The sequence below is a fragment of the Lampris incognitus genome, chromosome 3 (assembly GCF_029633865.1).
Source record: "Lampris incognitus isolate fLamInc1 chromosome 3, fLamInc1.hap2, whole genome shotgun sequence".
NCBI lineage: Eukaryota > Metazoa > Chordata > Actinopteri > Lampriformes > Lampridae > Lampris > Lampris incognitus.
The window spans coordinates 97,138,390-97,163,519 of NC_079213.1; the positions used below are offsets into that span (position 1 = coordinate 97,138,390).

Below are 25,130 nucleotides of genomic sequence, written 5' to 3' on the forward strand. Positions count from 1 at the left end.
ACATTTTTGACATTCAGAAAATAAAGCATTTGAATTTACCGAATGGTATACCGAAAATCCTTCAAAACAACAGGAAACGTTTTCAGTTTTCCCTCGACAGAAATATAAAACAAAATGCGCAAACCGGAAGTCTTTCGTGCCTTTTGTGAATTTGAAACGTGACTGTGGTCCGTCCGTACGTACCTTGACTATCGCGGTATTTAATTGACCGGACTGGGGGAAAAGGCGACCTCTGCTGATAGATTGTAAGAATTACAACTTAAGCTCTGCGTGGGTCATTTTCTCACGTGAGGTTTTGGAAGCTTTTTTTTAGAGGCGGAGACGTGGATAAGAAACTCAACCCACGTGGGAAAACTAATTTCCCTATTGATAAGCCCTTTAGTCTCAGCTTGTACAATTTGATTTTATTATTTGTTTGTAGATATAACACAAGCAATGCATGTTTAAACAATTTATCTTATTGGGTTTTCTCTTAATACACTGTGGAAAACGTAGAGGAGAAAAAGATGGCGGCGTACAGTAGGGGCGCAGTGAGGGCAGCTCCTATTCCTTTAGTTTAACCCCTTTCCGTGCAACGCAAGCACCCAAACAACTACTGCTGCCTCTTATCATAAATCAACCACTACATTGGACATGTCCCCGAAACCCCCCCCCCCCAAAAAAAACCAAAACAAAAGACAAGGAGCACTGAGGCTGTTCTGGAGGCCCAACACCTTACACTTTGTTGGCTTTTCCTTTATTTTGTCCCCCGTCTGCTTGGTGGCAGTTTACTTTGAGTTTTTCTGCAATCCCTATGAAGACTCTCAAATCAAAGTTTTTTTTTTTTTTAATTTACACGTTTTAAAACATTGAGTTAAACGAGTGCTTCAGACCTTCTCCAGTCAGTCTGGAACGTTGATCATGACTTGACCTTTCCCAAAACAGTAAAACGTAGGAAAGCAGGCAGGGTCACAGCGTTACGCTTTAATTAACTTGATATTTTCAAAATGAAAAGATGGCAGACACGTTTTTAAAAACGGACTTTTAATTATTCCACACATCAATAACAGGTGTTAGAATATGATCATTTTACAGTTTTCTTCAACAGGCAATAAACGTGCCCTCAAGATCCAAGCATTTTGGTACAGGAAATCACAATCTAAGCCTCAAGTGGTCCTCGATCAGTCCTTAGTGGCATCAGATTCAATACTGGTACCCATGAGTTTTTATTGTGTCAGTTTGCCAGGAACAACTGGTGGCGATTCAAAGCTTAACAAAATATTATTTAAATTTTTATTGTCTTTTAATATGAACATATAAAAAGACACAACAAATAAAACTATTTACATTGTGGATTGTAAGCCTCTGCCCATGCTACCTTATGCATTATTGTAGGAGATGCCACTATACAGAAACTGACCCCTTTGCTCTCTTCAGCCCCTCTCATGCCCTGTTAACAGACAGATCTGGCTCAGCTTTAAAGAAGAAACCTGCGATGCCTGTCTTCTTTAACCTCGCATGGGAAAAGTGTAGGAGATCCGTTTGCGAGATGATCTTCTAAACCTAAGAGTAAATAAACAGTGACATCTAATATGGCTAGCCGTTCCTTATGACCAAAGACTAGTTAACGATGGGTATTAAGAGTTCTTTATTATCCACCCATCCCCCAAACCGCTTATCCTGCTCTCAGGGTCACGGGGATGCTGGAGCCTATCCCACCAGCCACTGGGCAGCAGGCAGGGAGACACCCTGGACAGGTTGCCAGACCATCTCTCTCACTCACTCACACACACACACACACACACACACACACACACACACACACACACACACACACACACACACACACACACAAAATAGGGACAATTTAGCCTGGCCGATTCACCTGACCTACATGTCTTGGGACTGTGGGAGGAAACCGGACCACCCGGAGGAAACCCACGCAGACATGGGGAGAACATGCAAACTCCACACAGAGGACGACCCGGGACGACGTTGCTTCCAAACAGCTTACGCAGGAAAAAAAGCCTAGTCAGGGGCCAATCCATTATCAAAGGCAAAGTGCCATCAATCGTGCAGAAAGTTTTCAACATAGCAGTTCACTGATTCGTAAGCTGAGTCAAAGTGTCAAAAGAAGAGGCAAAATGGAAGACATTTTGACCAAACCTACCTTTTTCCAGCCATAAATCTAATTAGAAGATGTATTTGCAACAGTAAAGCCTAGATCAATGTAGAAAAGCAAGTAGGGCGATGGCATTACACTTTAACTTTATTTTCAAAATGAAAAGATGGCAGACAGGTTTTTAAAAACGGACTTTTAGATACCATTTCCATAACGGGCAACAAAAACAGACTGCAAGCATGTGTCTGAAATTAGTGCGGGAAATCTATTACTCCAAAAAACCCCTTGTTTTTCCCTTTTCTTGATCAGCATGAATAATAGAGTGAGGCTGGGCTGAAGAGACCTGCTCAGTTGTCAGAGCCCCTCCATCCACACTACTAATCTGGGAAGCCTTGCACCGGCCTGGACAGGCCCTCAACACATGACATAATGAAAGAAAAAAAAAAAGGGGGGGGGGCGCCTTTTCTCATTCAAGTCTTTCCAATCAAAAGTTCTTTTGTCTTTATTCATTTTATTTTTTTTAACAGTACTATCGTAGACAAAAACCGAAGCCTTCACATCCAGCCTGAGAAAGAGCCATCACCCGTTGGTGATACTAGTGCAGGGGCAGGGGGGCGATGTTGCTCGGTGTAGAGCTCAGCACTGAATCAATTACTTTGAAACTGGTTGACAGCCAATCACTTTCAAGTTGCACCAACCAAAATGCATCTTCTGCAGCAAAATATTTTGAATGGCAGCTTAACCTAAGTGGGGCTGGTTCGAAAAAAAGGAAATATTCAGATAAGCAGAAGCACCATGAGCCTGGATCATTTTCAACTCGTACAAATATCAATATCAAAATTCCTGCCTTCCCGAACAAAGCGCTCCTGTCTGTATCGAACTCTTTGCCATGCCAATTATTATGTACAGTTACTACAAACCGCTCATAAAAAAAAAACAAAAAAACAAAAAACAAACAAAACAATTAAATAAATATTACAGTTTTAGACAAGGAAATCAAAAAGCTGAAAATGATACCAGCACTCTTGAATGCTATTTTGCGACCATCTAATTAATCTTTTCTCTCTCTAATCATCCAAATGGGGGGGGGGGGGTACGCAAATGACCAAACAAAATGGAAAAAAGTACATCTGCCAAACCAGGGTGTCATCTGCTAGCCAGCTCAACCAGCCTTGCAACAGCGGGCTAATCTATTGACCGTTTCACTGTTGAAACGGCAAAAAAAAAAAAGGCACCCAAATATCCTTACCATGTCTCATCAATGGATAATTAAACCTGCTTTGGCACAACTGCCATATAATCATTTTTATAAGTCTCACCTAGACTGTACTGTTGTCAAATCCACCCTTAGTTTCTGGTGTTCGAGCAAGAAAATCACAGCAAAGGTTTTGCAGAGAAGCACAGCTCCAGTGACAAGCTTTTACATCATGATCACCACCTACAGTTAACTTGGTCAAAGAATTTGTCACTCCAGTGGGGACAGCGCTGTATGAAATGTTGCTGAAGAGAGAGGGAGAGAAAAAAAAAAAAAAAGAAACAAAATCTCCAGTGTAAACTTGGCTTCAGATCGACTTTCATCAATACTTCTGTCCTTGTTTTTAAGCTACTCTGGTCAGTCTGCTTAGTTTTTATGACTGAGGTAGGTTCTCTTTATCTAAGGACAAATAAAAATGGGAAGCGTCAAACACCAAGGGTAGTCAGAGGGTCTCTTCTTTTTGCCCATCCATTATCAAAAGGGAAAAATTCCTGAAGAATGTTTTCAAGCTTTAACTCCATTCTATGAACAAATATAACCACACCAGCAATGTAATAGGAGAGCGCTTTAAATTTGCATCACTCCAGAAACAGCTAGCTTGGCCTCCCCGCATTACCTATGCTAGTTCCCATCTTTAGTCATTTAATTTTTGACTTCTAACAAAAGAACTATCATGGACTTTCCTTTTCCACCTTCTTATTCACCACAAATGTGGCAAAAAAAAAGAAGAAAAAAAAAGAAGAAGAAGAAGAAGAAGAAGAAGAAGAAAAAAAAAAGCCAACATTGAAAGCCCACGGCTAAAAGAGCCGTAAGTCCAAGTCAAATATAAAGATGGGAGATGGGCAAGGGAGGAAAGAATTGCCTGGAGAGAAGAGGGGGGTGGCGGTGATTACGCTATGAAATGAGTTTCCTCAGAGAGGGAGGAGCAAACAGGTATTCACTGTCAGGAGGTGGGAGGTCAAACCAAGTCAGAGAGCTGCTATTTCCAGTGGTGTACAGTACAAGCAGAGGAATCCTAACCACTCTAACTTTAAAACTCATGAACAGTACATATTTCAGGGTCTGTTTTGTCTGGATAAAAGCCAGAGGTTCTGATGTCCGGATGTAAGGGGAATGGAAAAGGGTGGGGTGGGGGTATTCCTCTCCTTGGAACTGGCCCCTGCCTCTATCTCCCTTTCTCTGTGTGTCAGTCTATGGGGGAGTAGGGCTTGGGCGTCCGGCCAGTCAGTAAGCAGTAACCAGGTCCTTGTCATAGTTGTATCGACCCCTCTTAGGGGCAGGACTGTCAGCACTGTCCTCAGTGTCTTCGCTGTCTCCGCCGGCCCCTCCCCCCTCCTCTTCGGAGGAGGAGTCCAGAGTTAGATCTACTACTGCACCTCCCGTCGATGTAACGGTAGCTCCTCCTGCCATCCCCATGGACCCAGTTCCAGACTTTCCCGTTTGACTGGTGCTGCTGTGAGCTGGTGAGTGGCCATTTGCCTCAGGGATGCCTGTGAGCAAGAAACACCATTGCAATAATAAATAACTCATTTCAAAAAGGTGTTTTTATCCTTGGAAACTGGGATATGCGAGCAGAACATTTCCACAAAAGCAGGAAAACATTTACAGGCTTTCATAACAAAAAGTGAATGTGGTAGAGCTTTGAAAACAACTGCGACTAGAACATACTCACAGATATCAACCACAGGGTAATCTGGGGTGTTGCTACGCTCCCTCTCCCTGTCCCTCTCCTTGTCATCTCTGATGGGTCGCCAGGAGCCATCAGTGAGGTACTCAATCTCCTCAATGTCTTTACTGGTGTCTTTAAGAATCTCAGACAGCAGCCTGAAATACCAACTGCTGGTTAGGACCCCAACACACACTGCCAATTGAAGATTAAAAAGAATGTACCACAACAACTACACAGTGATGTACTTGTCTATCACTATGACGGTTATTTGAAAATTAAATAGGTTTTGACTAAAAAAACAGGCAACGTTTTAACATACATATTGAAGTTAGATTCAGAATTTGTTTGTGTCCTTGTTTGATCCAGAGTGCTACAGAATTCACAAACAGCTTTAGGAAACCAAAAATCCAAAAGGTTATTACAAGTATATTTCATCATTATTCTTATTCCCCTGCCCCCCCTTTTCTCCCCAATTGTATCCGGCCAATTACCCTGCTCTTCCGAGCTGCCCTGGTCACTGCTCCATCCCCTCTGCTGATCCGGGGAGGGCTGCAGACTACCACATGCCTCCTTCGATACATGTGGAGTCGCCAGCCGCTTCTTTTCACCTGACAGTGAGGATGTAGCGTGTGGGAAGATCACGCCATCCCCCCCCCCCCCCCCGACCAGGCGCCCCTCATCTGGCTCCCCAATCGCAGACACAGCCAATTGTGTCTGTAGGGACGCCCGACCAAGCCAGAGGTAACACGGGGATTCGAACTTATGATCTTCGTGTTGGTAGGCAATGGAATAGACCACTACGCTACCCAGATGCCCCTATATTTCATCATCATCAGCCACAGCCTGGTCATGTTTTTTTCTGCACATAGTGCTGTAACTGATGTAAACCAAAAGTGAATTACTATAGCGTTCACCTAGACACCACGTTAAAACACACACGACAACAAAAGAATAGACTGGATTACGGGTACTATGCTGTTATGGCTAACAGAAAATTTTGTATAATATAAAACAGGCAACATATGCATTACTTTATGCACCATGCCATTGAAATGTGTGTATATCCACATTTACTCAGGGTTTCTGTCCAGTGAATCAGTTCTGCCGAGTTACTGTCTCTCCATGGCACAGGATGAAATAACCTTCTGCCAAAACCCGGGAGGGTTTAAAAGTTTAGTCCCCCAATTCACAGCGTTGTAAGACTAACTTGACCTGTTTGCCTACTAATATGCACATTTTATTTACAGGCCTAACTCCTAAATAAAAGATAACATGTAAAAATACCAAATAAACTGGATGATCATCCACGAGTACCCTGCAAAACAGTTTTTAAAATGAATACTCAGGTCAGTACAAGTTTTAACTTGTTAAGAGTCTCAAGTCTTTAAAGTGCCTCAGCATCTTTGCTTTTTTTTCTATCTGGTCTCTACATGCAGAGAAGTGGCCTTAAAAGGACATGTAAGCTATACCCCCCCCCCCCAAAAAAAGAAAAGAAAAAGAAAGTTGGCGCTGCTGGTAAGGGACAAGCTTGAGCGTGTTTGTCTTCTTACCCATCAATGGTGAGGAGCTCAAATGGAGCAGGCTTGTCACATACAGGGCAAGTCCACGTGGGCTTCTTCTCATTCATCTGCAGGAAGAAGACTGCATCGAAACACTGAAGATGGGCACAGGTTAAAACGCGACATGGTACACCAAGCCGCATCTTTACCAGCTGAGGAGAAGCAGGGAGAAGAAGCATGTTCCTGTTGTCAGGCTTCATGGCAGGGCAAAGGGCAAACATGCTGAGATGACAAACTTTGTTTCGTTAGGGACAAAGTCACAGAAAGCGATAATTTTTTGGTTCCACAAATGAACTAAGAATCCATGGAAGAAAAAAAAACAGCTACTATATGTACATAGAAATATACTGAAATGGGCAGAGAGATCTGACATATCTGGTCAAAAGTCTTCAGCGTAAACCATCAACAAATACTCACTGGACAGATGAGAGAAACCCGGAGGCCTGTGGTAGCAATTTCACTCTCTGGGTCAAAACGCAGTTTGTCTTGGACTAGATGGAAGCAAAGCAAATAGACTACTAGAACACAGCGTGAAAGCAATCAGGCTAAACAGAGTCAGAGACATTGGACCTCATGCATGAATCGTGCGTACACACAGATTTGTTCTTAAATGGTGCATGCAAACAATTTAAGAATTTTTGTGGCGTTCATCAATACTTGCATGCTTCCCGCTTGTTCTTAAGTAAGATCAAAAGATAAGATTAAAATTCAAGAGTGTCCTAGACCACATATAAGCAAATACTCACAAAACCCAACTTGTGTTTTGTCCTGTGAATTATTAATAATGATGATGACAAATAGTGGTGTAATGGAACGTAGCCGATCCGTAGGGATTGTCCCCTATGGTTCAGCGCACATGTGAACTGCGGATTAATTGCAACCCCCTTTTTCTCCCCAGTTGTATTCAGCCAATTACCCCCCCTCTTCCAAGCCGTTCCGGTCGCTGCTCCACCTGCCTCCTCCGATACATGTGGAGTCGCCAGCTTCTTTTCACCTGACAGTGAGGAGTTTCACCAGGGGGACGTAACGCGTGGGAGGATCACGCTATTCCCCCCAGTTCCCCCTCCCCTCTGAACAGGCGCCCCTACCGACCAGAGGAGGCGCTAGTGCAGTGACCAGGACACACACCCACACCCGGCTTCCCACCCGCAGACACGGCCAATTGTGTCTGTAGGGATGCCCGACAAAGCAACACGGAGATTCGAACCGGCGATCCCTGTATTGGTAGGCAACAAAACAGACCGCCATGCTACCCCGACGCCCCTGGATTAGATGCAAAATTTAACCATCACAGTGAAATAGTTTTACTGCCGCAGTTACTTTTTGAAGTAATTCCCTAAATCTCGATGCAGCGTTGCTGTGAAAAGTTAGACAAGATGTGTGCTGTGCAATGATTGGTTCATTATGTAAAAAAAAAAAAAGCTGTTGCGTGTTCATGTGAAGAAGGCATGTTGAATCCCAATGAATTAATCAGGTATGCTCACGTTGCAACAAGCACAGTGACAGCCATGTCTAGCGGAGGAGTGGAAGAACTTGAAAAGCTTCCCGTATCATTTAAAAGAAGGTATCATGCCTCATATTGCACTTTAATTTAACCGCTGTGTACTGAATAGTTTATATATTTTTAAGATTTTTTTTTTGAATTTATTTCTGATCTTTCCCTTTTTCTCCCAATTTAGTGGCCAATCGCTCCCTATTCTAATTCAAACATCCACCCTTGTCCTGTCTGCGTTCGCCAACTGCATCTCTCCGGCCGGCAGTCTCAAAGGAGACGCCTCACCACTTCCGTGACAAGGCGAACCCAGGCCGAACCACTGCTTTTGCCGACACACCCAGAGACGTATTCATGTGACGAACACAAGCCGACTCTGCCCCCTTCCCGAAGACAGCGTTGGCAATTATTGCTGCTTCATCAAATCCGGCCATAGTCGGATCTGACGAGACCGGGTCGCGAACCCCGGTCCCCAGTGGGCAACTGCATCGACACAAAGCTGATGCTTAGACCGCTACACCACTGCGGATCCCTTATATTTTAAGATTTTGTTTAAACACTGGATATCGTGAATGTTTTTTGATTATTTACACATATGGAAAAAAAGATACAATATATATAATTGGCAACAGAATGTGAAGGAAAATTGTCTAAAAACCCTCAAGGGGCTTGAAAAGTGGTCTTCTCCAGGCAGCATACTACAGGAAACAATCACAGCAACACGGTATGCACAATTTGTATGTATCTATCATTAATTCCAGATATAGCAAACGACAGGGAGACACTTTTTCATTCAAGACATGGGCAGAAGTTCTTTGCTCTAAATGTTTTACAGAATAAATGTAAAGCGAAGTTATATTTTTCTCCACTTTTTTTTCTTTTTTCTATCGTTACCTGTCAAATTGTAGTGGCTCATTGGTTTGTGGTTTGCACATGGCACTTAAGTCTGTTCTTATATAGGTTTATTGGGGCGCTTCCTTATGCTAATTGCAAAATGCCTGGTGCCTGCATCCAATTTAAGATCAAACGCAATTCATTAACATTCTCAGGTGGCTAAGAACAAAATTAGCTGGTGTGCACGTTTCATGAATCTCACATAGCATTTTCTTATTTTCCTCTTATTGCTTTGTGCTAGAACAAATATACGAGAAGAATAAGAAAACATCCATGCATAAGGCCCAGTGATTTAAAAAAAAAAATTCAAGGGATGCTCCGTCTGTCAGACTATCACAGCCTCATTTGCAGGAAAGTTGAGAAGAGGTTAACGGGAACACTCACTACGTTCACGACAGCGCTCTGCACTCTCAACAGAGCACAGCTTCAGCTGGCTGAAGAGGTCTTCAGAGGTGAACACCCTCACCAAGTAAACTGAAACAGAGTACCTCTGAAAACAGAAGCAGGTATTGTTAAAAAAAAAATATTGCAAATAAACAGTCTGCTACAGACTACTTTGTGAAACTCCAGTAGACCTTTTCTGTTGCGATTAGTTAAGACTCATTTAAAAAAAAATGGCAGAGATAAAACTAAAGCATGAAGGAGACAAACATCCTTTAAAATATCCCCATTTTATCAAGATCTGTTAAACTGAAAACACATGCATTCAAAAGTGGGTACCATCAGGTAGGCATTGATATATAGTGTATGACAGCACGAGTGAGAAATAAGACTGGAAGCCTGACCTTGCCAAAGTTGCCCCATGTGATGGTGACTCTGTTACTGACAGTGGAGAGGTGTAACCAGGGGGTAATGTTCACAGGGCGGCAAGGCCGACGGGGCTCAACACCAGGTTTGTTTGAGGGGTAATAGCCCTGTAAACACAGACAACAGAAAGACAAATCCTAATATCACAATTCTTTTCAAGCTGCAGAGACTATTTCAGTCAAGTAGTCTTTTCTAATTCATATGTATTAATTACTTTTCTAATAATAAGTAACTGATATTGGGAACACATTGGCTGAGATTCTTTTCCCCCCCTCAGACTTCAGTTTTTTTCTTTTTTCTCTTTCTTCCCCTTTTTCTCCCCAATTGTACCCGGCCAATTACCCTACTCCTCCAAGCTGTCCCAGTGACTGCTCCACCCTGGTGCCGATCCGGGGAGGGCTGCAGACTACCACATGCCTCCTTCGATACATGTGGAGTCGCCAGCTGCTTCTTTTCAACTGACAGTGAGGAGTTTAAACAGGGGGACATAGTGCGTGGGAGGATCACACTATTCCCCCCAGCCCCCCCCCCCCAAACAGGCACCACGACCAACCACAGGAGGCACTAGTGCAGCCACAGGACACATACTCACATCTGGCTTCCCACCTGCAGAGACAGCCAATTGTGTCTGTAGCGACACCTGACCAAGCCAGAGGTAACACGGGAATTCAAACCGGCGATCCCCGTGTTGGTAGGTAACGGAATGGACTGCCACGCCACCCTGACTTTAAGTTTTTTTTTTTAACCTTCATTTACAACTGAAATGGACATACAGGATGACCTCAGTCTGTTCCCCCTGACAGGGAGGGAGGCCATGGTTCAACACCTCATGCAGCCATACCTGTCAATTTCTCTTTGAGACAGACGCTTAACCCCTAGCTGCTCCAGGGACACCACACTAGCTGACTGTGTGCTGACCAGACAGCATATGTACATTTCAACCAATTTGGATATCACATATGTCATACATCTCTTCATGAAGCCCAGGTCATCTCATGTTGTCATGTAGAAAACACTATCATTTAAGAAGAAAGCCACTTTATTTTGTCATCATACTGTTGTACTACTGTATAGAAGCAGTGGGCAGCTGCAGCATCCGGGGACCACTTCAGTTCTTCTTTCCATAGCCTTGGCCAGGGGCACGGACAGGAGTATTAACCCTAACAACATGCATGTCTTTTTGATGATGGGAGGAAACCGGTGCACCCGGAAGAAACCCACACAGACATGGGGAGAAGATACAAACTCCACACAGAAAGGACAGCCTGGGGTGTGAATCCAGGACCCTGTTGCTGTGAGTCAACAGGGCCAACCCCTGGACCACCGTGCCGCCCATAATTAAGTTTCCTTTATTAATTCATTTACTGCAAATTAACCCATCCTAGCTGTGATCTGTGTAGCTAGGAGCAGTGGGCTGCTGCCTTCATGCTGCGCCTGGGGACCAACTCCAGTTCTTTTCCCATTGCCTTGGTCAGGGGCACAGACAGGAGTATAAACCCTAAAACGCATGTTTATTTTGATGGTGGGGAAACCGTAGCACCCAGAGAAAACCAACTGCAGACACCGGGAGAACATGCAAACTCTACACAGAAGACGATCTGGGATGACCCCAAAGGTTGGACAACCCTGGCATTTGAACCCAGGATCTTCTTGCTGTGAAGTGACAGCACCAACTACTGGGCCACCATGCCACCCAGTCACTTTCGGTTGTTCCACCATCCACCATTTTCACTATAGGGGATAGGTACCGGGGAAAACGAAAGCGTTTTCCTCTTCCCATTTTGGTTGTGCAATTTGACGCACTTCCTTTGCGCCATAAATCGAGCCTTCATTTTCCCCTGAGATCGTACACGGTGGCAGACAGATATGCATAGTGAAACCAAGGCTTACAGGGAACCAATCTAAATGCCGATGGTGTTATTCTTCTCTATAGCTATTACACTGTGCAATCAACATATATTTAATAATTACAAATTAAAGCAAAAAAGGCCAACAATGTTTGCATTTCCTGAGGTGGCTGAGGAGTACCCGTCTATCCCCAAAAACTTTCACCAACTTCTACCACTGCACCATAGAGAGCATCCTGACCAGCTGCATCTCATTGTGGTACGGCAACTGCACATCAGTAGACCAGAAAGCTCTGCAGCAGGTCGTCAAGGCGGCCCAACATACCACCCGTACCCTGCTCCCGGCCATAAAAGACATTTATCACAAATGCCGCCTTCGAAGGCATCAGCATCAGCAGCGATCCCACCCACCCCAACCATGGACTGTTCTCCCCCCTGCACTCTGGGAGGCGCTACAGGAGCCTCAGAGCCCACACTACCAGGCTCACAAACAGCTTCTTTCCCCAAGCTGTTACCCACCCGAACATCTGTAAATACGTTTATACTGATGCTCTTTTTTTACTTTAGCTTTTAGTATAAGATCTATACAGATGAAGACTATGTTTGTATATGTCTGTCTTGCACAGTTCGGCGAAGCCGCAGCCCTCATTTCGTTTTACACGTGCCTGCACATTGTTTTTAATGACAAACTGAATTGACAAGATGTATACTGCTGCTTTAACACCATTAACAGCTCTCAAGGTGAAAACACAATATATACTTCAGAAGTTTTACCTTGAATGTTCAAGACAGTTTATTTTTATTTTCTCCAACTTTTGTCTGCAATTTTGAATTTTTAAGCTTTGCTTCATCTTGTGGCACACTGTGGTAAGGCAGTGTGGTTTATTGTGTTGGGAGAAAAAAATAATAATCACAGATTCATTAACTTTAGTAGCAGTGCTTTCGATTCCTCTAGATGGCATGTAATGGATTTTTAGTGACGTCTGCAGATTTGATGGCTTTTACGCATCAGCTGAATGCAAAGGTTAGTTTAGATACCAGGGTTTTTCCTGCCTATCTTTGCGTTTTCTTCAACAGCCTAAAAGAAACGGACAATATTAAAGAAACAAAAAAGGTTTAAACTGCTAGCGTGGCTGGATGCATTGCCTGCAACTAGGCAATTAGCAGCATAAAATGAACGGCAAATAGGACATCAGTTAAAAAAAAAAAACGGACTTCATTCTTTGTGGTATCGTTTCAAGCTTCTTGACTGCTACTTGGTCTGCTCAACCAGATTTGGTGTCTTTGTGGATGTTGAGGTGGCAATTTTAACTGCAGAAAACACAGCATTATATTCAATATTCACATTCAACAGCTAATAACGTCTAACTCTTTTGACTGAAATGTTTCAAAAAAATCTGTGTCTGACATAGTAAACTTTGTGAATTTGTATCATGTTGTCATAAATTAAAACCCAGCCACTGAAGATGCACAAGCCAGCGCATTCTTAGTGCCAGTCCCAAGCCTGGATAAATGGGGAGGGTTGCATCAGGAAAGGCATTTGGCATAAAACCTTTGCCAAATCAAATATATGGATCATAAATCAGATTTCCATACTGGATCGGTCAAGGCCCAGGTTACCAACAACAGCCACCAGTACTGTTGGCCAGCAGGGTGCCGGTGGAAACTATGCTACTGTTGGGTGAAGGAGAGGGGGAAAGCATGTGCAGAGGCAGCGGAAGAGGAGGAAGGGTAGGAGCGTGGAAGTGTAGGAGTGTGGAGGTGAGAGTTGGAGCTTTGAATGTTGGCACTATGACTGGTAAAGGAAGAGCGCTGGTTGATATGATGGAGAGAAGGAAGGTAGATATACTGTGTGTGCAAGAGACCAGGTGGAAGGGGAGTAAGGCCAGGAGTATCGAAGGTGGGAGCAAATTCTTCTACCATGGTGTGGACGGGAAGAGAAACAGGGTAAGGGCAATTCTGAAGGAAGAGTATGTCAAGAGTGTGTTGGAGATGAAGAGGAGTGTCGCACAGAGGGATGAATATGAAGCTGGAAATCGAAGGCGTGATGATTAACGTTATCAGCACTTATACCCCCAAGTCGGGTGTGAGATGGAAGAGAAAGAAGAATTCTGGAGTGAGTTGGATCAAGTGGTGGAGAGTGTACCCAAGGAGGAGAGAGTGGTGATTGGAGTGGACATGTTGGTGAACGGAACAGCGGCCATGAGGTGGTGATGGGTAGGTATGGTGTCAAGGAGAGAAATGTGGAAGGACAGATGGTGGTAGATTTTGCAAAAAGGATGGAAATGGCTGTGGTGAATACATATTTCAAGAAGAGGGGGGAACACAGGGTGATGTAGAAGAGTGGAGGAAAGTGAACAGAGGTTGACTATAGCTTATGTAAGAGGTGTGATCTGAAAGGGATTAGAGACAGCAAGGTGGTGACAGAGGAGAACGTAGCTAGGCAGCATCGGTTTCAAGTTCCTTATTGTGTACTTTTCTAGATTTTATTCCACATTTAGCTGCTTGGAGTGTTATTTCTCGTTTGTTTGCATGTTACTGTGTTTTGTGTTCACAAGCTTCTCCAAACAAATTGCCCCTAGCAGGATTAATAAAGTTGTTGATTATCAATGTTCTTGATTATCAATGAATCCATTCCTTGGGGTGAGCAGCCCAAGCATCCTTTTTATTGCACTGACCTCCTCATTTTATGTCATCAACTCTTTGTATGTGGTGTGTGTATACGTGTCTTATTTACTTATTCAGTTCTCTGTGCATTATTTTTTTTTCTTCTTTCTTCCGTTTTCTTTGAGAGTTTGGGATGGATGGGGGGTGGGAATAATGTGTTGCAGTTCTGTTCTAACACCAAAAAAAAAAAGAAAAGAAAAAAAAAAGAAAAAAAATGCTGTGAAACACTGATCTGTTCTTTGTGTCTAACATACATAACACTGGTTTCCAATAAGAAAAAAAAAGTTGTTTGCATTTGTATGGTGGTCTGTAGGATGATTTTGGGGATCAAGAAAGGGAAGACAGTGAAGGCAGAGCCAAGGATCAAACGGGGGAAGCTGAAGAAGGAAGACTGTTGTGTGGAGGTCAGGAAGATGTTAAAACAGGCACTGGGTGGTAGTGAAGAGTTGCTGGATGGCTGGGCAACCACTGTAGAAATAGTTAGGGAGACAGCTAGGAAGGTACTTGGTATTTCATCTGGACAAAAGAAGGAAGACAGAGACTTGGTGGTGGAATGAGGAAGTACAGCAAAGTATACAGAGAAAGAGGTTGGCAAAGAAGAAGTGGGATAGTCAGAGAGATGAAGAAAGCAGACAGGAGTACAAGGAGATGCAGCGTCAAAGCGACGAGAGAGGTGGCGAAGGCAAAAGAAAAGGCGTATGGTGAGTTGTATGAGAGGCTGGACAGTAAGGAAGGAGAAAAGGACTTGTACCGATTGGCTGAACAGAGGGCCCGAGCTGGGAAGGATGTGCAGTAGGTTAGTGCGATGAAGGATAGACATGGAAATCTGCTGACAAGTGAGGAAAGTGTGTTGAGAAGGTGGAAGGAGTACTTTGAGGAGCTGATAAATGAAGAAAATGAGAGAGAAGATTGGATGATGTGGGGGTAGTGAATTAGAAAGAGTGGTGGATTAGCAAGGAGGAAGTGAGGGTAGCTATGACGAGGATGAAGAGTGGAAAGGCAGTTGGTCCAGATGACATACCTGTGGAGGCATGGAGGTGTTTAGGAGAGATGACAGTGGAGTTTTTAACTAGATTGTTTAACACAATCTTGGAAAGTGAGAGGATGCCTGAGGAGTGGAGAAGAAGCATACTGTACCAATTTTCAAGAATAAGGGGTGTGTGCAGAGCTGTAGTAACTACAGAGTTATAAAACTGATCATCCACAGCATGAAGATATAGGTAAGAGTAGTGGAAGCTAGGCTAAGAGAGGTGATGATCAGCGAGCAGCAGTATGGTTTCATGCCACGAAAAAGCACCACAGATGTGATGTTTACTTTGAGAATGTTGATTGAGAAGTATAGAGAAGGTCAGAAAGAGTTACATTGCGTCTTTGTGGATTTAGAGAAAGCATATGATAGGGTGCCAAGAGAGGATGTGTGGTATTGTAGGAAGAAGTTGGGAGTGGCAGAGAAGTATGCAAGAGTGGTACAGGATATGTATGAGGGCAGTGTGACAGTGGTGTGGTGTGCGGTTGGAATGACAGATGGGTTCAAGGTGGAGATGGGATTACATCAAGGATTGGCTCCGAGCCCATTTTTGTTTGCAATGGTGATGGACAGATTGATGGACGAGATCAGGCAGGAGTCTCCGTGGACTATGTTTGCGGATGACATTGTGATCTGTAGTGAGGGTGCGGGTTGAGGAGAGCCAGGACAGGTGGAGGCATGCACTGGAGAGAACAGGAATGAAAGTCAGGAGGAGCAAGACAGAATACATATGCGTGAACATGAGGAAGGACAGTGGAATGGTGAGGATGCAAGGAGTAGAGGTGGCGAAGGTGTACGAGTTTAAATACTTGGGGTCAACTGTTCGAAGTAATCGGGAGTGCAAAACAGAGGTGAAGAAGGGAGTGCAGGCAGGGTGGCATGGGTGAAGAGCGTCAGGAGTGATTTGCGCCAGAAGGGTACCAGCAAGAGTGAAAGGGAAGGTTGACAAGATGGTAGTGAGACCAGCTTTGTTGTAGGGGTGGGATGATTCACAAATCTCACGGTTCGATATGTCTCACAATTTCGATGCAATACGATGCAGTGGATGCTTTGGTAAGCAAGAGACAAAACAGCATTCCAGTTCTCCATTTTTCATTTATTTTAAGAATTAGGCCCAACATTTTGGCATTATCAAGGCACGTATTCAAACGTAACGCAAATGCAAAAGTTCTAACAAAATTTTGTGCCGTCTTTTCTTGTTGTGTAACACAATTGCTTTACTTTAAAACTTTCAACAGTACTAGAACGACTAAGGCGGTCATTTTGACCATTCTTGATTTTCAAAGTTTAATAACTTTGTGAAAAAAAATGATACACCTGCTACCCCCTGAATGCTCCTAGAAGTGCATATATTTGCATTAAAATTAGTTTTAGATCAATTGCACAAAAATAAAAGTTGTAAGATCTACCTAAAACAGCCATGAGCGGCGTCATGTCACCATTTATGACATGTGCTCGCATAATTTCCTTTGCAACATTCACTTCTTTTTTTACATTTCACATTTTATAGGCCTTGTTACATTTGTTAGATTAGCAATACGTGTTTTCCGTTTTGTTTTTCAGGTATTTCCAACATGTCTGGTACAGCTGCAGTTTCAGATGCACCATGACTACCACCGAGGCGTTGCAGTATTTACAGGCATTGAACAGCGGCGATTTTAAATAGTTTGAAAAATAGTAACGTAATGATCACATATGTGTAGACTCACTAGCTTGTCGGCTAATGGGTCAGACCCTTTAGTTGACTGGTTAATGTAGTCGCCTGTGGTGCAGGAGACCCAGGTTCACGTCCCGGCTATGGCGGATTCCCGGCTGCCCCCTGAATTCACTACAGTATGTTGTTAAAATTTTAATTTTGGTGTCAGTCGTTTCCTAAAAGACATACTAACATATGCAATGCATTGATATCTCAATTGGGTATTTATCTTGACAGAATACAGAGCTTAAAAACTGGCGATCATTTTGACCGCTGATGGTCGTTTTAGGTAGGAGTGAAATCCATTGTTGTAGAGTTAATAACACACGATCTCGCAAAATGGGGAACGTCTCGAACCATGAAGACTCTCTCAGAACAATTTGGAATTCGATCCAGTATCGTCCCACCCCTACTATGTTATATGATTTGGAGACAGTGGCACTGACAAAAAGACAGCTGGTGGAGCTGGAGGTGGCAGAGCTGAAGATGCAAAGATTTTCGTTGTAAATGATGAAGAAGGACAGGATTAGGAACAAGTATATTAGAGGGACAACTCAGGTTAGACGGTTTGGCGACAAAGCAAGAGAGGCAAGATTGAGATGGTTTGGACATGTGCGGAGGGAGAGATGCTGGGTATATTGGAAGAAGGATGCTGAATATGGAGCTGCCAGGGAAGAAGAAAAGAGCAGGTTTATGGATGTGGTGAGGGAGGACATGCAGGTGGCTGGCATAACAAGAGGAAGATGCAGAGGACAGGAAGAGATGGAAACAGATGATCCACTGTGGCGATCCCTAATGGGAGCAGCCAAACGTAGTAGTTTCATCATAGTTTTTTTTCCCCCAAATTCCAAGCATTACATTTCAAAACATGTTACATTGTTAAGAACACGACAAAGATGTCAGACTAACTGCATATTGTTCAGAATAACGTGATTTTTTTTTAATTTACAAATATCGACTTGCCTATCAGTATCCTTCAAAGCATATAAAATTGTGTATCAGTTCAACTCTGGCCATCACACATTGACTAGGGTTAGTCAATAGGAAGCAATAGGACGGTGCAGAACAGCATGGTCAAGCAGCTGGACTTAGCAAACATGGTCTACATTTATCAGCACATAGAAGAAGTTGAAAAGATTTCACAAATCCAGAAATATATCTCAAACCTCTAGTACATGCTGATATATACATGTAGTCCAGATTTCTTCCAGTCTAGATTCTATAGCTGCTCTTCTAGACCAGGTCTAGTGTAACCCCACACGCCCTCGGCCGTGCCACATCTGGCACCACCTAATTCAGTGATAATCAACCATGTGCCATGTAGGGCTGAGAGTATGCAGATTTTCAAACCAACCAAACTCACAACAGGCGATTTGACCGATTAGTCTTCCTTTTTGGTTGAAGGTGTGCTCGTCATTGAAATTTGCTGGTGTGGAGTCAGGTTGGAATGAAAACTTGCATACGCTCAGCCTTCTACAAACACGTGGTTGCATGTTACAGACTTAAGCCTTAAAAAGAAAAAAGAAAAAAGGGGGGGGGGCTAAATGCAGGGCATCATGTTGATGAGTTTAAGTTCATTGTTTGACTGTTAAATTCTGTCAAAGTTTTTCTAGAGCAGTGTATTTTTTATTGGTTTTGACTTTAAAGTTTGAGTGTCATTTCAGGATGCATCTAAGCAATTGTAAAAAAAAAAAATCCTACATTTAGTAATTTGCTGTTTGCAGACTGAATTCAAAGTAGAAACTACTCACTGGTACATGACAGTAAGATTGGTTGACTTTTACAGCGATGTTGGGAGGGTATTGGTCCTCCTGAACACCAATGGAGTCTGTGTAACAGATTCTGCAATAGAATGATAGAAAGAGTGAAGTCACAATCAGTAGTACATAAAAATGCCTCATCAATATGCCTAAGAAGCTTCACTGAGCCCATTAAGTATTTCCACCTACCCCCTTGGAATAGCCAATAGTTCAGATGGATTGCTTCAGTTTTTCTTTTTTTGGGGGGACTTTTCCCTATTTTTCTCCCCAATTGTACCCAGCCAATTACCCCACTCTTCCGAGCCATCCCGGTCACTAATCCACCCCCTCTGCCAATCCAGGGAGGGCTGCAGACTACCACGTGCCGCCTCCGACACATGGAGTCACCAGCCGCTTCTTTTCACCTGACAGTGAGGAGTTTTGCCAAAGGGACGTAGCACGTGGGAGGATCACGCAATTCCCTGCAGTTCACCCTCCCCCCTGAACAGGCGCCCCAACAGACCAGAGGAAGCGCTAGCGCAGCGATCAGGACACCTACCCACATTCGGCTTTGCACCCTCAGACACGGCCAATTGTGTCTGTATGAACACCCGACCAAGCCGGAGGTTACAAGGGCATTCGAACCAGAGATCCCCGTGTTTGTAGGCAACGGAATAGACCGCTACACTATCCAGACGCCCACTGCTTCAGTTTTTCTTATATGGCAGCCTAGGGCTGTGCGATGACAATATACATCATGTGACAATCGTTTCATACTATGCTCTATCGTTTATTTCGTTGTGTTGCAAATCACACTTTACAGCAATATTTTTCGTCATTTGGAGTCAGTCCATCTGCGTGGATTACATTAATAAATTACTCCAATTGGCTTTTCATTCGCGAAGCATTTATTACACCTGACCAAACCGGAGGTAACATGAGGATTCGAACCGGTGATCCCCCGTGTTGGTAGGCAATGGAATAGACCACTATGCTACCCAGACGCCTGGAAATAAGTTTTATGTATACTTATAAACGTTTACCGAGAGCTGGCCTAGTGGAATGAGGAGTAGGAGGACAAATGAATAGATAGTAACTTACCTGAGAACCACTTGAATGGATTTTGTTCCTGGCTGAAGCTCACTGAAAGAGAACCAGATTAATTAATGTCCATTACAGTGGCTTCAGAAAGTATTCAGACCCCCTTCACTTTGTTGTAGTTTTAAGTTTAAAAATGGACAAAACTGCCATTTTTGCCCATCAATCTACACTCAACCCATAATGATAAAAATGAAACCATGTATGTAGAAATGTTTGCAAATAAAATAAAAAATAAAAAAAACCCCAAAAAACCCCACCACTCATTTATACAAGTATCCAGACCCTTTGTAGAAGCCCCTTTGGCAGATCCTCTCAAGCTCTGTCAGATTGGATGGGAAGTGTCTGAACTGCCAACATCAGGTCTCTCCACAGATTTTCTATGGGGTTTAAGTCTAGGCTTTGGCTGGGCCACTCAAGGACAGTCAAAAGACTTGTCCTGAAGCCACTCCAGCGTTGTCTTGGCTGTATGCTTTGGGTAACTGTCATGCTGAAAGGTGAACCGTCACCCCAGTCTGAGGTCACGTATACTCTATAGCAGGTTTTCTTCAAGGACTTCCCTGTATTTGGCAGCATTCATGCTTCCCTCAATTCTGACCAGTCTCCCTGCCCCTGCCGCTGAGAAGCACTGCTATAGCATGACACTGCCACCACCATGCTTCATCGTAAGGATGGTATTAGCCAGGTGATGAGCAGTGCCTGGTGTTTGCCAGATACTGTGCTTGAAGTTCTGCTCCAAGAGTTCAATTTTTGTCTCATCAGACCAGAGAATCTTTTTCCTCATGCTCTCGGAGTCCTTTAAATGCCATTTGGCAAACTCCAAGCAGGCTGTCATATGTCTTTCACTCAAGAGTGGCTTCCGTCGAGCCACTCTACCATAAAGGCTTGATTGATGAAGTACTGCTGAGATGGTCATCCTTCTGGCAGGTTCTCCCAGCAGAGGACTTCTGAAGCTCTGTTAGAGTGACCATCAGGTTCTTGATTACCTCCCTGACCAAAGCCTTTCTTACCCAGTTACTCAGTTTTGCTGGACGGCCAACTCCAGAAAGAGTCCCGGTGATTCCAATCTTATCTAGAAAGGGCCAGTGTGGGTGAAAGTTTTTGTTCCAAACAAGCAAATACACACCTGTGTTTCCTAATCAAGTTCCTATACGAAGACTACTGGTTGATAAGTGGGATCAGGTGTGTAACTGCTTGGTTGGAACAAAAACCTTCACCCACACTGGCCCTTTCTGGATAAGATTGCCCACCTCTGCACATGTTTCACTTTGTCATTATGGGTTATTGAGTTTAGATCAGGGGTGGCTAATCATGTGCCACGGAGCGCCATGTGTATGCAGGTTTTCATTCCAGCCGGACTCCACACCAGGTGATTTCACTGATACATTCTTCCTCTTTGGTTGAAGGGCTGTTAATCAGTGAAATCACCTGGTGTGGAGCCCGGCTGGAATGAAAACCTGCATACACATGGCGCTCCGTGGCACATGGTTAGCCACTGCTGGTTTAGATTGATGGGGGGGAAAAAATGGCAATTTTATTCATTTAGAATTAAATCCACAGCAATAAAGTGTGCAAAAAGTGAAAGGGTCTGGATACTTTCTGAACCCACTTTATATTACTTTTCAAATGGAAAACCACTACAAAGTAAATAGAGTTGAGTGAAATGGATATATATACAATTTTCTTACCTAGCATTTCGGATCTGGTCTGCCTGGTTCTGCGTTAATTCAAATAGGCATTGACTGTCCTGCAGTTTCTCATTGTTCTGGGCAACTGTAAAAATGTGAAAAATAATTTTGTCATGAAACCAAAAAAATACTTGCAACCGTTGTGGGGTATTACTGTAATCTGGTGTAGGATGTCTGATAAGATAAATGACAAGGGGTCCAATAAAATGCAATTCTCCAACCACCACTGAGTTTCATAAGGACCACTCACTTAGCTCTGTAGGCGGCAAAAGTGTCTCCAAGGTTTGGTAAAACGGCAGTGGCATCAGCTTGACCTCTGCTGCAGGTGTGGAGATGGGTTTGGAAATGCCATTGAGGTAGTCTGCACCCTGAGAGGTTGCAGTTGGCGAGGAGCTGATCGATGAGTAGGCCACCGGGACCCCCTCTGGACGTCGGGCAGCAAGCCAGCCAGATGTCCTAGGGAAGCGAGACTCATAGAGCTGCCTGACATTCTTCAGCAACTCTGGGCTGTACTCCGTCTGTACCAGCCTCAACGCTCGACCCACCAGGTCCTGTTTCAACCCGCTTTTGCTGCGGCCCATTGAGGCCAGCAGTGTCTGCAGGTCCGAGACCCGGAAACTTTTGACCATGTTCTAGACGACAGACAAGATATAATCAGAAGTCATCCAAAAGGGACACTAAGAAGCTTAATTAAGGGGAGACTGAGTGACAGATAAAACCATACTACACCTCATGTAATATATATTACAATAACGACCATTTCTTTGCAGTTCTAGACTAACTTTGATTCCTAGATATCCAACAGGCTTGTGGATGCTTGCTTGGAATGCATGACCACCACCAACCACTACGAAAAGTGATACCTGTGCTGCAGTTGAAAATCTTTTTAACAGTCACTGATATTAAAGCTCCAAAATACTAGCTATATCTGATAGAGAAAAGCTGTTACTTTCAACATTACATTCTTACAAAATCGTATGCAGAAACTAGGCTGACAGCAGGTCATAACTGAGCATTAGGTCAGGGCATGGTACCCTGGATCAGTGTTAATGGAGCTATACAAGAAAGAAGCATGGAATCATTGTAAAATAATAATTTAAAAAAAAACACAAACAAAAATTGACTTTACAACGGCTTTGTTTTTTCTTTATTAAAATATTCTGTAACTAATGAAAACATTTATGGATGATGGGAAACAACTTTTTTTAGCAGTTTATATTTGAAGGCAGAAAAAAAAATCCGGATGATTTGCTAACTGCCAACTGTTGCTAACTTTAGCAAAGTTCTGATAGACAAGAATGATTAGCAAACTACTCTGGTAAGCAAACTCAGAATCAACACCAGGCCAAAACGTTTATTCTTTCATTTACACCCAAATGACAAGGGAGGTGTGGGCCCACATGAATGCTTGCAAAAATTGTTCTGTCGATTTCATAAAGTCTCCTTATGAAGCCGCAACGGCAAGTTTTAAAACCTAACACTGAAAAATGTGCCCGTCTTATGTCAATATTAATACACTAAACAGAATGGAACAAGTGAATTCAAAGCTTAACAAATACTCCACGAAACCTACATCGGCTATATAACGCTGCTTTTTTTAACTACATAGCTAGCGGGAGACGAAAACGGCAGGCGACCTCGACTCAAACAAAACTCGGGAAACACAACAGCCGCCTGACGTATCTTGGCTTGGTGTGACTAAATTCATAAAAACATACAAAACTGATACACACGCGGACGACTCATCTTATAATTTGATGATAACGCCACTATCTTTCCGGGGTTCTGCGCAAAGCATCGTCAACACCACTTAAAGAACTAGGTGCTTTAAGGTCCTGAACGTTACAAACACGAGCCCAACAGGAGGCATTCCTTAATCATGGCCAACTAATCATTTGACAGGTGCACAATTTCGCAAACTAATCAGATGGTAACAAAGATCACTTTAATGCAACGCGTTAAAGATCGACACTCCACAGCAATCTAGCAGCAAGCAAGCTACAGTATGTTTTCATAGTCTCATCATTCATTTCGCCCGTCTTTTTTTTTTTTTTAGCCAGCGTGATGCTAACTACAACAACGTACACAGTTGGCTAGCTGACATTAGTTAGCAAGCTAGCGGGGCAGGCTACCTGGCAATTTCATGAACCAAACATTTCACACAATGCAATACTATCAACTTGGCCGCCTTCAAGATGAGCCGCTAAACCTCCGCGACTGAACTAAATCTGTTTCTCTAGTCCCACAGCCCCTCTCTGGTCAGCCCCAGCGAGCCGAGTTATACTTGCCATCGCTTCCACCAGTTCGGCCGCCATCGTCGTACAGCAGTACCGCGAGAGTGGGAGAGGACGGATACTCTTTATCCAATGAAGCGCAGTAGTGGGTTGGGTCGACGGTTCGCTTTCGCCAATCGCAGCGCAATATACGGAAAAGTAGGCGTGATGATTACGTTTTAAAGTTACAGTGTAACTTTTTAAAAATACTAAGAGGCAGGTCTCCTTTAACAAAACAGGCCTCAGCGGCCGCGAATATCTCAGTGCGTCAAAAGTATTTGAATATTCACGTCGGTTCGGCTTAATAGTATTGAGTTGTGATGGTTGTGCGTTTGGATGGTAGTTCAGAATCCTCTCCCGCGTGGATCGTGTTGTGTGAAGTAGAAGGGGGTCGCGTGGTCCTACTACTTCCCGTCCGAGCCAAAAAATCTGTGCCGTGTTTTACACACGCAACCACCGGCCGTCGTGTGGATGCTTTGTCTACACCGCAAACTGAATTTGAACAAAATAAAAATGTACACCAAATCAAATCATCGGACGCCGAACAGCATCAAAATCCTGTCTAACCACCTCATGTCACCTCTAATGTCATCGCTCACCTTTGGAAAAAAGGACTTTAATTTGTTTAAGGAGAAAACTTTACACTCCTTCTGATGATCCGGTCCTGTTTTGCTAAAGGCTTTTTCAAAAGCGGTGAAGAAACGTAAAAACGCTGTAAAATCAATTGAGCAAACTGCAATATGATATGCCATTCCATTCCTGTGCCTTTTTCATTTTTTGAGAGGTAATTAAAAGGCCTCTACTGTTTGTTTATTGCCCCTTTCTTATTTACCATGCAGTCTGACCTCAACTTTTTCATAGCAACATTAATAGCTATATTTATATAAAGTATGTGATATAATAATTTTCTCATTATTAGCTTCAGTCAGGACATTTTTGTGTATTTCCTTGCAAGTAGTGTCTTTTTACTGTCTGTTGTAGTGGCTCTCTAAAATAACTGGTATATTATGCATCTATATAATCAAATATCCATGTTGTATATGAAAAGCTATTAAATTTTATTATCTATGTTGTATATAAAAAGCTGTTAAATAATATTCCATTCATTTACAATCTGATATTAATGTAATTGGCACATAACTGGATGCTGTTCTCTGCTGTGTATGTTTCATTATTTAAACAGAAGGGGGCAATATGGTCCGCTAGTTGAGCTGAAGGCCAAGTTAAAGGCCATTTAAAAACAAAATTGATTGCATTGGATCTGTTTAGACATATATGCCTACCTGATAATTACTGTTTGGAAATAGTATAATATACA

At 43.2% G+C, this 25,130-nt stretch overlaps 1 protein-coding gene across 1 annotated transcript; it reads right to left on the minus strand.

Moving 5' to 3' along the window:
• Positions 1-1,022: 1,022 nt before the first annotated feature.
• On the minus strand, positions 1,023-23,854 carry pias4a (protein inhibitor of activated STAT, 4a). Its single transcript, XM_056277001.1, has 11 exons — positions 23,828-23,854; positions 21,790-22,171; positions 21,540-21,624; positions 19,855-19,896; positions 18,766-18,856; positions 9,756-9,884; positions 9,355-9,460; positions 7,002-7,075; positions 6,576-6,736; positions 5,029-5,180; positions 1,023-4,846 (listed from the first exon to the last, which is right to left on the minus strand). Exons 1-11 carry the CDS (start codon positions 23,852-23,854, stop codon positions 4,581-4,583), a joined length of 1,515 nt encoding a protein of 504 aa, XP_056132976.1. The 3' UTR covers positions 1,023-4,580.
• Positions 23,855-25,130: the final 1,276 nt, after the last annotated feature.

Excerpts from the sequence above, each read along its gene's own strand:
- pias4a (XM_056277001.1), bottom strand. The coding sequence starts at position 23,854 with ATGGCGGCCGAACTGGTGGAAGCGATG. Across the intron at positions 18,857-19,854 it reads TCCATTCAAGTGGTTCTCAG|AATCTGTTACACAGACTCCA; the intron begins GTAAGTTACTAT and ends ATTCTATTGCAG. Across the intron at positions 7,076-9,354 it reads AGAGCGCTGTCGTGAACGTA|TCCAAGACAAACTGCGTTTT; the intron begins GTGAGTGTTCCC and ends GCTTCCATCTAG.